General features: G+C 46.7%; 1 protein-coding gene across 1 annotated transcript; it reads left to right on the plus strand.

Annotated features, from left to right (window-relative positions):
• The first annotated feature begins 51 nt into the window (after window positions 1–51).
• On the plus strand, window positions 52–12,525 carry RpS23 (ribosomal protein S23). Its single transcript, XM_050172234.3, has 4 exons — window positions 52–153; window positions 671–830; window positions 3,443–3,563; window positions 12,346–12,525. Exons 1-4 carry the CDS (start codon window positions 150–152, stop codon window positions 12,490–12,492), a joined length of 432 nt encoding a protein of 143 aa, XP_050028191.1. The 5' UTR covers window positions 52–149; the 3' UTR covers window positions 12,493–12,525.
• Window positions 12,526–13,101: the final 576 nt, after the last annotated feature.

Consider the following 13,101-nt stretch of genomic DNA (forward strand, 5'->3'; position numbering starts at 1 on the left):
CTACCTACATGAATTATACAAGTAGTTTATTTTACCGACTGCACATTGTTTTAATTATAAATAATTTGATTTACTTGTTTAATTTTATCTCAGGAATTGTCCACTGCGGACCTTCCTTTCGTTATTCGTCGCGTAAGCCTCACACAGACATGGGTAAGCGCTCGCAATATTTTTAATAGTCTGCGTGAAATAATTGCTTAGTTTCCGCGTATTGCACCTGAAGAGAGAAAGTAATGCTCACTTTTTCTCATTTTATGACAAGCAAGCTCGGCTGATGCGTACTGAAGTTAACAGAGCTAGTTTACGGCATGCCGTCGTGCGGCGAGCCGACATGGCGGAACATGTTACACGTGCAACGTCGAGAACGCTGCTGCGATTGACAGCCTGCAGTGATTCACCCATTTTTACGTAATTGAAACTACCCGTTTAATATGACTAACGAAACGTATTATCGTGACGGGCTGTTAGTGGCACCGCTGCCGACGTATTGCTGCTTTAGTGTTAACCAAGGCGAGCTTTGATTGGACTTCGATGCGTGGTAGACCGGAAAAAGGCGTCGTTTATTAAGAGACGAGAGTGACTTTCATCCTGTGGTATTCGATCGCAGAATTGGGCGCCGTGCTACTTGTGTTCTATGCCCGTTGGTGCTCACTATTATGTGCTTGTCCAGGCAAGCCTCGTGGATTGCGGACGGCGCGCAAGCACCGCAGCCATCGCCGTGACCAGCGGTGGCACGACAAGGACTACAAGAAGGCCCATCTGGGTACCCGCTGGAAGGCTAACCCTTTCGGAGGCGCCTCGCACGCTAAGGGCATTGTGCTCGAGAAAGTGTAAGTGCCCCCCTTCTGAGTCCTGCGGCGGCGTCCAACACGCAGCGCATGCAGTTGTGGATGCGCATGTTTGAGCACGTCGTGTTGGCAGCTTTAGATGAGCTACGCGAATGCGACATACTGCTTTCTGGGACAGCGTCACTTAAATGAATGGCCCATTGCAGCGCCGCAACGGTGAGTTCGGGCAGCCAATCAGGCGCGGTGTCCCATTGGGAAACTTCCAGCGTTTCATACATTTGCAGGCCTGCCGGGTCTTCTAGGCTAAGTTCGACCTCGACATTATGGATATTTTTAATAGAATTAAAGGACGTTTTGGCGTGAAGCAGGACCAAAGAAGCCAAGTAGTGTAGGTTTCAGGGTACGCTGTTTCGAAGACTTGTTGCTGTGAGCCGAAGAGAATAAGAGGTGCTTCACTGTTACCTCCAGCTTAGCGTGAGGCTGCGTGTTCAATCCCTGCCCACGTTTCGATAAAGGCGGTATGGAAAAATGCTCCTGTAGAGTGCTTTGTGGGCAGATTGAAGAACTGCAGGTAGTCAAACATAATGTGGAGGTCCCCTCACTACATTAGAAGGTAACATGGAAGCCCCCACTAATGATGACCCCTTCCCCAGCACTAAGACAACCATTGCAGCCTGTGCTGCTTTGGGACGTTGAGCTCCACAAGTCGCATGAAATTAGTTCTGAAGCAACAGAGAAATCGAGCTTTGTGGGCTTTACAGTACACTGTATAGGATAAGTGCATAGGATGTATACGGGCTCTTGATTTATTCCGAGCTGCATGGTGTGGTTTAGACCTGTCTCACGCAGGCTAAGAAAATGACTGATTCATTAATGCCTTAAGTTCCTAATGACATTTTTTTTTGGCGAAGCTGCCACATGTTTCACTATTTGACATGTCGATGGTAGCGAGCTCTGAAATGGCAATTTTAGGGTACTAATAAAAAAATAAGTATGCACTTACAAGTTCAAGCTGCTGTCACGAATAGGGAACTGTAAAAGTAAACATACCATGGTTTCATTACGTTGCATTTGTTGCTGTCTTTTACAATGTTGCAACCTACCATTGCAACTTTGGCCACTGCATGCCAGATCCAAAGCCCAGAAGTGAAATTGCGCCTGCTGTGTGGAAGCCGTTTCAATGCTGACCTATGGAAGTTGGACAAGTACAACTCCTAGCAGGAGCATTCAACTGTTGCTTAATTCAACCGACAGGACCAGTGAAATTGAACTAATTATCCAGTGGATCAAATTAAAGACGCCGAAGAACCCACATTGCTGAATAATTTGCCAGCATATCTATTCGATTCGCCTGAACGAGTTGACCGGGCACTGCACCTTGACATTTGTTACAGTGGGGCTGTAATGGTGCAGGGCTGGTTTGAGATTTTGTTGCCCTTCTCCACTGTTGGGGCCAAATTGGTGCAAATGTACAGGTGCAAAGCTGCAGCACAGCATATAGACGGAAGTGCCACTAAAACCCAACTTATGTGCGTTTGCTGTGTTTACACAAGCACGGGATGTATTTACGCCTCGGAAGCTGATCATACCTGCGGGTCGGGACATATGGAACTAGCGCACTTGGTGCACATCAGTTGGACAAAACACAACGCCTGCACCTGTGTCTTCACCTTGGCATTCTTTCTGACTGTCTTGTGCCTGACGCAGAAGTTGAGCAGCACTTTTTTGAACTAACCGCCGTTCACTGGTTCGTAGTGGTGCAGGCGAATCGAACAGACCTACTAGTATCTGCCCGATTCTAACATGTCTCCAAATCAGACATGCGCCTACTTTCTATGTGTCTAAACTAGAAAAATAAAGTAGAAATGACATTAAAGCTCCTAAACAAAGTAGAAATCGAATGCGCACCTGATTTTTTTGCAATAACAGGCAAGGCTTCAATATGCGTTCCACAATGGAGGCTGGGTTCCTTAAGTCAGCTTTGTCGCAATACAGCCTTGGTATGCAGTAAAGCATGGAATTCTTTTGTATTTTGATTGCACTGTGCATGCAATTGGGCACCATGCATAGCAAGCAGTCAGGTGTGAGCATGCATGAAAGATTGGGCCCCTGAAACGGCACAGGTGCTGGCCGAGACCTTTGGTTGGAATCAAATTAAAAGATGTGTGCTGTAGTTAGTTACAGAATGTGCACCATGGGTAGGGAAGCACAGTTGAGGATGGCAGAAAACTTGGTGGAGTGATGAAATTAGGAAATTCCTATGCACAAGTTCGATGGAATCGGCTAGCGCAATACATGACTAAATGGAGATCGCAGGGAGAGGCCTTTGTCCTGCAGTAGACATAATAGGCTGATGATGACTCGATGAAAGTTATGTATCAATTATTTTTTACATGCCAGATGCTGTTTCAGTACTTCAATCAAACTCCGCGAGCTATGGTGTCGAGAGTATGCATTTCTCAGGGGAATGAGTTCTGGTCGACACATTAGAGGATGAATTGCATTAACGTAAATAACGTTAGGTTTGTCCTTGTGTCATAATGCAAATCAAATTAAAATGTACGGCATTAACGGGTTAATGTCATCTACTCTGCTTGTGTAGCATGGGGATTGGACGTTTGCGACGTGCGTTTCCTTTTTCCCCCCTGCCACAGTGGTGTTGAGGCCAAGCAGCCCAACTCTGCCATCCGGAAGTGCGTCCGAGTACAGCTCATCAAGAACGGCAAGAAGATCACCGCCTTCGTACCACGGGACGGTTGCCTGAACTACATTGAGGTGAGTGCTGCCGATCCCTTCATTTCTTGTACTAGCTTGTGGTGGTGCCAGGGACAGTAATCTTACCACAACTCAGAGGGTGACATTTCTGCCAGTCTTATGGCACTGTCACTCTTTGTAGTTGTGTGAGGATGGCTGATATTTTGGACAGCACACAGTGCACCATTCCGCCTGCACAACAGTTGTAAATTGACACTATGAAGAAAAGAATGGGAAAAGCTTTTGTTTCGATACATTGTCAAAGCCTCGTCTAAACCAAAAGTAGAAGAGGACGCTTATTTAACATAGTCTGTCATAAGCCATAAAATGATGTTTATGTGAGAATGGAAAGTAGTGAACTACAGAACATGTTGCCGATCGAGAGTGGTACGTGTAAAAGTGCTCATGCTGGAACCTCATTTGTTCATAACATACCGCAAATCACAATTTTGGCTTTGCTTAATAATGCATGTGTTGCTGATGCCAACAAGGCAATTCACTACAGAGGCATGCACAGCCAGTCAGTCGCTCACCGCGTGAATGCTCAAGTGCTCCACCTTAGCGACGTTCAAGGGGCAACAGCACAGTTCTAAATTAATAAAATCATTAGTAATGGTTAGAAACACATCGATTTACAGAGGAGATTTAAGGAAATCTTGGCTCATATTATGACAATGCCTGCGGTGTGCGAAGCAGCCATCTACCCGAAAGTGAACGTAGTTACAGGTTTGCTCTTGTCTGGAGTCGCATGGTCTCGTCCGACATGCATACACAGAAATTCCTGTAACATAATGCTGGAGCGGTGCCAAGAGCCTGAGCATAGCACGACAAAGAAAATGGTTTCTACCACGTACGTTGTAGAGTTTGGCCTGAATTTCAATTTTTGTATTTGTGCGTGGGCATGAAACGCAATAAGCATTGGGAGGGGAACGTGAATTTCGCTTGAAGTAAAGGTCTTGCACGTTCATCTGAAGGAATACCGGGAGTTATTCTACATTTCGATGTCTGCTATTGCGGCAAGACTCAACATGTGGTTTGACTTAACCATTAGTTCGTGTAACCTGCACCCAAAATTACAACAGCCTAAAAAAAAAATCGCATATACAGTCAAAGTTTAATTTTTCGGTCTCCCTAGGAGTTGTGAGAATGTCCGAAAAATTGCGCAGTCCGAAAAAACAAATGCGTGCCTTTTACTGCCCCCGTGGGCTCAAATCACCCCAGGCACGTCCGAAATTGCCCTAAAGGAAATTACACCTAATAAGGGCCAGTACCCTTATTAGGTGTAACGGTGCTTGTACTATAACAGGAGACAGCGGGTCGACGCATATATAATTTAAGGATACGTACTGTGTCCTGTGACAATTGCCCTTCCCACTTGTGGCATGCTTCACCGCGATTCTTTGCTTATGCTTCACCATGTAACATTGTTGTATTGAGGCAAAACTGACATTCTGGAACTGGCGTTATGCAACACATCACGTCACTGCGTTATGCAACATGTTGCTAGGCCTAGAGTTGGCGCGGTGGTGGCTACGACTGCCGGTGGATCTGCAGGCGAGAGCGCTCGTTTGAGGCAGCAAGATAATCGAAATGGTGGTGGTGGCTTTGATCAGGGCCATCTTAGACCTGCGGTCATGGCAAAAAGTCCGGAAAAGCAGACAGCGAAGGGTTTTTGCATCAGAAATTTCAAACGTTCTTACATATTGACTCTATGGGGTTCGTGGCAGTGCCGCGAAGGTGTCCAAATCATCGGGCATGCCCAAAATATAGGGCGTCCGGAAAATCAGTCGTTGACTGTATGACGTGTGGAAATAATTGCATACAACAACGCTCGCATCTTCGCAAAAACGGTCTCCGTTCGTGGATGTATGACAACCATGTCGTATCTTCGTCCAGCAGCTTTGTTCCCGCTTCCTCTTCAGCGATGCTGATACAGCTGGATCCGCATGATGAACATGATCCTGGATGAATCAGTCACGTGACATGTGACCTGAATCCGATCACTTCGCTGCTAGCATTCACATGACAGAAGGTGACAGTACAGATGGAGCAGCGCTTGCATGGGCAATGGTGACTGAACAAACGCAACCAAGCCAAAAATCCCCATGGAGATTTGGTTCTCTGCCGTACGGCAAAAGTGCTTGACGTATACGGAGGGAGCATCACAGGAATGGGGGACGTACGAATTCATATATTGGGGAAAAGCACGAAAGGCGACAAAGGAGAGACACATAGCAAGCTCATGCAGCGCTAACAAATGACTTTATTGAAACGAAGGACATGCAATGTGCTAGAGTGCGTCGTCGATATCAAAAACTAACGAAAGTGATCATATGGGATGGTCACCCTTGAATAATTAGTGCGCATGGCAAAAGCGGGTCTCTTCACAAGTTAGCTGATGAATATGCAATTTCTTTATCACACAGTAAAGCAGATGGCACAGTTACATTTATTGTTCAATACTGAGGCTCCGTGGGCTTCGATGATTTGCCGAATGATTTTGTTTGTTTTTGGCTAACATGTCACGTTCTTCTAATTCGGAGCGGCACCCACACTGCTTACAAAAAGCACCTGGGTGGCTACCAAAGGCTCCAGTTACATTGTAATCTTGTTCATGAAATTCTCTAATTTATACAATGGCCGCTCCGGCCAACGTACGCTTTCCTTCGTTTCAAAGTGTTTCGGTGTACCACATTTATGATACATGGAACAAATGGTGACTGGTGACCTGGGTCTTTGGGACCGAAAATCGGCCGAAAATGCGAATTTTCAGTTTTTATTTTCTGCATTCCTGGTGTATTTCCGCGCCTACCTCCGAAATTTGGTTACAAAATACCGTGCAGTTCTTCCGTTATTGTGATCTAAAGGTGCGAATCTGCAAGCATTGCCCTTTAAATTGGAGACAAATCGCACCCAATTTTTGTCGTGCGTAACTCGATACCTATGCAATCTGCCATGCCATTTTGGTATCATTTGAAAGATCACATTGCTCGCTCTCTTTATTCATCGGTCGGGAACATTGCCGCCGCTATGGTCACGAAAAAAGCAACAGAAAAAGAAATTCGCAGCACATGCTATTATTGGCCAATTTGAGCATGTGGCCAATATGGCGAGTCGTGATTGACTCCAAGGACCACAAGCGCTGAGACGACGAAAACAGCCACCATTTTGTCTTAGTCTCACGGCTGCAACGCTGGATGTGCTGGAGGTCCGACAAAGTTCCTTTCTGTGAAATGTTACGGGCCGAAACGTACAAGACACAATGAACTTCCGAAAGCGATTCCATCGTTGCAGTCAGCACAGGATGCCCAGCAGCTCGCCGCCGAACGTCGACACCTCAACTGCCTTGCTGGATCACACATATCCACACGCTGGTCACACTCTCGTAAGAATTGAACACGGCTGACGTAACTGAAGAGGAAGTGGATAAGATAAGAGCTTATGGGAAAGCTACACTCTACAAGATTGCATCTACGACGGTGACGGAGCAAAGGATTCGGTGTTTTGTTGAAGGTCCGACAGCCGATAGTGCAACAGGCTCGGCCAGGAAGCCGCTACTCCTTACGTTGTTGTCTGACTTGCAGCACTGAACAATCTTCCCAGCGTTTTCTCGTGTAATACTTGCGGTGGTTCTGCATAGCGGGTGCGTAGCGATCAGGATTACAGTCTCGCTGCTGAACTGACTGTGGTTCGCGAAATCTGCGGTGAAGCTGCGTCAGGATGGAGCTCACGGGGAATTGAGGGCCTGAAAACGTGTACAGTCGCCGACTGATTTCCCGGACTCCAAAAATTCGGACATGCTCGATTATTCGGTCTGCTTCGTGGCACCGCCATTCTCCCCATAGACCATAATATATAACAGCTCCCGAAAGTTCGGACACCTTGCAACCTCTCGTCTGATTTTTCGGACACTCCTTGAGCCAACTCGATCGAGAGCACTAGGCACAGACTCTGACCGGTACATGGTTCGACCAGTGCCTCCTTTACTAGATGCCTGCCGCCAGGCACGTACCCAGGGGGGGGCCCCGGGGGGGCCCGGGCCCCCCCCCCCCCCGAAATCAAGTGGCATACCCCCCCCCTCCCCACCCACGCCACCACTCCTCACACATTCCTAAAGTGCCGCCAGATCAATGTTGATACTTGGCAGCTGTTCATCGGTCAGCATTATGCTGCCTTTTTCACTCCTTTTAGATGGCGGTAGTTGTCGGCATCTCTTGTAATGTGAAGGACAGTTTTCTCATAGATTCCGCACCGGCGCGATTAACTCGAGATGCGTTCAGTTGTCACCATCTATTCAACCGTCACGCGCATAGCTGTTGCTTTTGTTAGTTCAACCTTCTCTGTTTAGGCTGATCCTGGGACCAGGAGAGGGATACGGCTGTTACTCAGCTGGTCTGTACTCTCATGGAACGAGTTGCGGCCGGAGAAAACGCCAATTGCGTTTAACTTTTTCATTTGCTTCATTATTTCCTCGAGTTACGGCTCGCCGCGACGCTGGCAGATGCCCGGAACCATATACACGTGATATGGGTTAGATAAGGTGGGAAATAAAATAATGTGCAAGAGCGTCCATCATGAAACCCTGCAATAACCCTTAAACCCATAAGCAAGATGACTGTCGCCCATTACCTCGTCTGTTTTTCCCTAATTGTATAGCACTTTTCGTTCAAAATTGGCAACTGGACACAAAAAATCGCAAGGAGTTGAGAAATTAAGCGATCTACTAAGGGAGAGAGCCAAGGCAACAACCAAACTGCAAGCAAAAGCGAATAATAAAAAAGTTAACCGTTGTTTATAAGAATATTTATGCATCAACAACTCTTTATTTAAAAAGGAAGTAGAGAAAAGGCCGCCAGAAGTGGAAAACAATTACTTGTTTTGAATGACGCTTCCACAGTTATCGGTCGAACCACCTCACGTAGCCACTTCTCTGCTGTGCTTATGTGGGTGTTTTTCTAACCTATGGCGGTGAGCGCAGTACGTCTAGAATCGCAGAGTCCTGCGCTCTACGCGGGTGTATGGGACTGGCGGCCGCACAGCGTTACGCAATTCGCGGAACTGTCAAAACTGATCAACAAGGCGAAAATAGCTGATATTCGAAACTATAACATGAGAAAGATTGAAGAAGCCGTAAAAAATGAACGCAGCCTGAAATCAGTAAAAAAGAAACCTGGCATAGGACAAACCATGATGTATGCACTAAAAGATAAGAAGGATAATATCATCAGCAATCTCGAAGATATAGTAAAAGCAGCGGAAATATTCTAAGCTGACCTGTATACAGTACCCAGAGGAGTCACGATACCTCACTTAGAAACAGTAATGACCAGGATAGAGAAACTCTCCTATAACTAGCCATGAGGTCAGAAGGGCCCTGCAAGACATGAAACGATGAAGAGCAGGAGGAAAAGGTGGAATAACAGTCGATTCAATCAAAGATGGAGGAGGCATAATGCTTGGAAAACTGGCAGCTCTTTATACGAAGTGTCTATCGACTGCAAGGGTCCCAGAAACCTGGAAGAATGCAGACATACTAATCCACAAAAAAGGAGACATTAAAGAATTGAAAAATTATAGGACCATTAGCTAGCTCCCAATATTATATAAAATATTTACCAAAATAATATCCAATAAAATAAGGGCAACACTGGATTTTATCAACCAAGGGAACAGGGTGGCTTCAGGAAGAGATACTTTACAATGGATCACATCCATGTCATCAATCAGGTTATCGCGAAATCTGCAGAGTACAATAAGCCTCTCTATGTGGCTTACATAGATTACGAAAATGCATTTGATTCAGTAGAGATACCAGCAGTCATAGAGGCACTACGTAATCAAGGAATACAGAACGCTTACGTAAAAAGCTTGGAAAGTATTGCTACATGCGTGTGGTATTTGTTTGAACGATGCGCGTGGGCGCCATCACTCCAGAAAAGAGGAGGAAGAACGACCTGGGCTCGCGCTGTGAATCTAACCGGTCAGCGCTGCAACCGTTGTTGTAAATATAATCTGTAAATAGTTTCTCGTCCTACTGACTCGTCCTTCGCGGAAGAATATCTACAGAGGTTCTACAGCTACCTTAATTCTATACAAGAAAAGCAGGGGAGATACCTATAGAGAAAGGGGTCAGACAGGGAAACACAATTTCTCCAAAGCTATTCACTGCGTGCTTAGAAGAATTCAAGCTATTAAACTGGGAAGGCTTAGGAATAAAGATCGACGGCAAACATCTCAGCAACCTTCGGTTTGCAGATGACATTGTTCTATTCAACAACAATGCAGACGAGTTACAACAAATGATTGGAGACCTTAACAGAGAGAGTGTAAGAGTGGGGTTGAATATTAATATGCAGAAGATGAAGATAATGATAAATAGCCGGGCAAAGGAACAAGAGATCAGGATCGCCAGTCGGCCACTAGAGACTGTGAAGGAGTACGTTTACCTAGGTCAATCAATCACAGGGAACCCTGATCATGAGAAGGAAATTCACAGAAGAATAAAAATAGGTTGGATCGCATACGGCAGACATTGTCAGCTCCTGACTGGAAACTTACCATTATTATTAAAAAGTAAGGTGTGCAATCAGTGCACTTTGCCAGTGCTGACATATGGGGCAGAGACTTGAGAGCAAGTTAAGGACAGCGCAAAGAGCGATCGAACGAAGATTGCTAGGCACAACGTTAAGATAGAGAAAGATAGCGGTTTGGATCAGAGAGCGAACGGGTATAGACGATATTCAAATTGAAATCAAGAGGAAAAAATGTAGCTGGGCAGGTCATGTAATGTGCCGGTTAGATAACCGTTGGACAATTAGGGTTACAGAATGGGTTCCAAGAGAAGGGAAACGCAATCGAGGACGACAAAACGCTAGGTCGAGCGATGAAATTAGGAAATTCGCGGGCGCTAGTTGGAATCAGTTGGCGCAGGACAGGGGTAATTGGAGATCGCAGGGAGAGGCCTTCGTCCTGCAGTGCACATAGAACAGGCTGATGATGATGATGATGCTGATGATGATGCTGCTGCTGCTGCTGATGATGCTGCTGCTGATGATGATAATGATGATGGAGGTGGTGGGCCCCCCCCGAAAAAAAATCCTGGGTACGTGCCTGCCTGCCGCGGTGTCCGGTAATCTCGGTTCCGGGCCCTCTCCCTTTTCTCTCCTCCACGAAAAGGCAACGAGTGCCTCTCATGACGAACGCCTGCAACTTAGATCACGTGCTGCCGCCTCTGAGATTAACATGGCATCTGTCACTGTCTCGGAGGCCCGCCATAACGCTCGCTAACAGACGCCCGTGCATATAATGCGCCGGCGGATGCATTCAGCCGCCGGAAGTTGAAAAGGCAACGAGCGCCGCTTCACGGAATTTATGCTGAACTAATTTCAACTAAGGGAACCGCCGCTACAATGGGAAAGCAAGCAATGCGGCGGGCATCTAGTAAAGGAGGCATTGGTTCGACTTGCTGAACGCCATTTTTGTTTTGAATGGACCGTCCTTGCTGCCCCACGAAGTGGCGCTGCTGCAAATCCCCGCTCATCATCATTGTTTCTGCCTGGTTCGATAGAGTGGCTCTACAGCAGGTTCGGTTTCAGTTTAGTAAGCCGTGTCAAGACAATCCAGCAGCTGATTTGTTTCTTCACGCACGACGTTGCGAGTAGGCCACTTTTTTCGTTTGTGCGACTGGTGTTTGCTTTGTGTGCTGTGTCGAGGTTCCGGTGATCCAATGCAGCATGCGGAAACATCGCGCCAAGTGTCTAATGGTGCTGACAGTGCCCGCGCAGACTGCGCTGGGGAACGCTGGCAAGCGGGTGCCGGGAGGCCTAAGGTTTGTCGCCTTTCGATGTGCTCCCTACTGACGCGGAAAATGTTCTGCCGAGACGTGCGCAGCGGTTGCATTGCGATTACGGACACCGTCTCATTTGACAGTTTCACAGCTGCTGAACTCACATGCGCAGAACTCGACGGCGAGATGATTCGCCAGATTTCTGCACCGCCGGACAATGACTCTGAGCCAGAAGATGACGCACCATGTGCTACGCTGCCGTCGCATGCAGAGCGTGTGCAAGCAGTGACTGTGCTTTCAGCTGCCTATAGTGACCGTACGACCCTCTCCGAGATTCAGGCTTATCATAGCGCAAAAGGAACAGCGTGCAACAGCGCATTCACAATTTCTTCAAGCCTACTGCTGAGCCCGAATAAATGCAGGGAAATAAGGGATTTCACTTTTTTTTCTTAATCTGCTTTTTCGGACACTTGTTTATTCGGACATTTCCGCAGTCCCCATGAGGTCCGAATAAACGGTCGGCGACTGTATTACTTTTCATTGAAAAGCATATAACTTATCCAGTTGGGTGCACTGGATTCCGAGCAGAACAATTTCTTCATTCCGAACTATTTAGATGGGAGCTTCCAAGGTATAGCTTTCGCTTGTAATGGCTATGAGGTGCACATTGAGTTAAAAACAGAATTTGTCATGAGTGCAAATCAAGAAATTAAAATGGGGAGATGAGAAGCTGGCACTATGGCAGGTATTGAAGCAGTTTAGTTGCTAGTGGGATGCATTAGCTTTGAAATTGTGGTACTGTTGAGCAGCCTCTGTGAAAAATGCTTTTGGCATAATACTGGAACATTGGTTTTTCTCTTGACACAATGGGACTTTCTGTCATAATATTTTGACGGGGACAAATGTGGTTTGGTGAGTGACGCGATGTGTGTGCCAGCACGACACTGTAAAATACGTAGGCAATGCACTCTGTCATGATAGCGTGCCTGAACCCAACACTGATTCTCTTCTGTGCAGGAGAACGACGAGGTCCTGGTGGCGGGCTTTGGTCGTAAGGGTCACGCTGTGGGTGACATCCCTGGTGTACGTTTCAAGGTGGTCAAGGTCGCCAACGTGTCCCTGCTCGCCCTGTACAAGGAGAAGAAGGAACGACCACGCTCATAGGGCACAATAAACACCTCATACAGCTCATCATAACGTGTGGCCTAGTCTCTTGATGACGTGAATTCTTTGTTAACATTGGACCGATAAAACCACATTCAAAGTGCAGGGGTCTTGCCAGCCCCTTGCTGACAGTTATTGCCATAGCCCCATACCTACCATGTGCCGGTTGTTCAAGGTATTTGGGAACACGACTCACTGGGACCATAGACTCCAGCAGTTCATTATGTCTGTCTAGGCGTGTAGCTTTGTATAAATTGAAACCTCTGTCATGCATGTGGTGCATTTCATTTTTCCACAGTGGCAGCATATAGTTTGACGCAGGAAATTAAATGTCATGCCATCCTCGTTGCCCTGATTGCCGACCACAGTGACTTGAAAATTTCCAACATCCTTTGTCTACAAGATTCAGAAAGAACTCGTGGTATCTGTGGTGGAGAAGGTGCACTGTCGTGTGTCAAGAGAACGCCTGATTTTTTCCAGCAACTGCAAGTTACGAGTGATGATCCAGGACAGTTGATGAGGTCCATTGCTAAAGGTCAGAGTCAACTGCCAGGCTCACGAGTAGAGGGCATTTTATGTCCTATGGAACTACAGAATTGTCCGCTTGGG

The sequence above is a fragment of the Dermacentor andersoni genome, chromosome 6 (assembly GCF_023375885.2).
Source record: "Dermacentor andersoni chromosome 6, qqDerAnde1_hic_scaffold, whole genome shotgun sequence".
NCBI classification, from domain to species: domain Eukaryota; kingdom Metazoa; phylum Arthropoda; class Arachnida; order Ixodida; family Ixodidae; genus Dermacentor; species Dermacentor andersoni.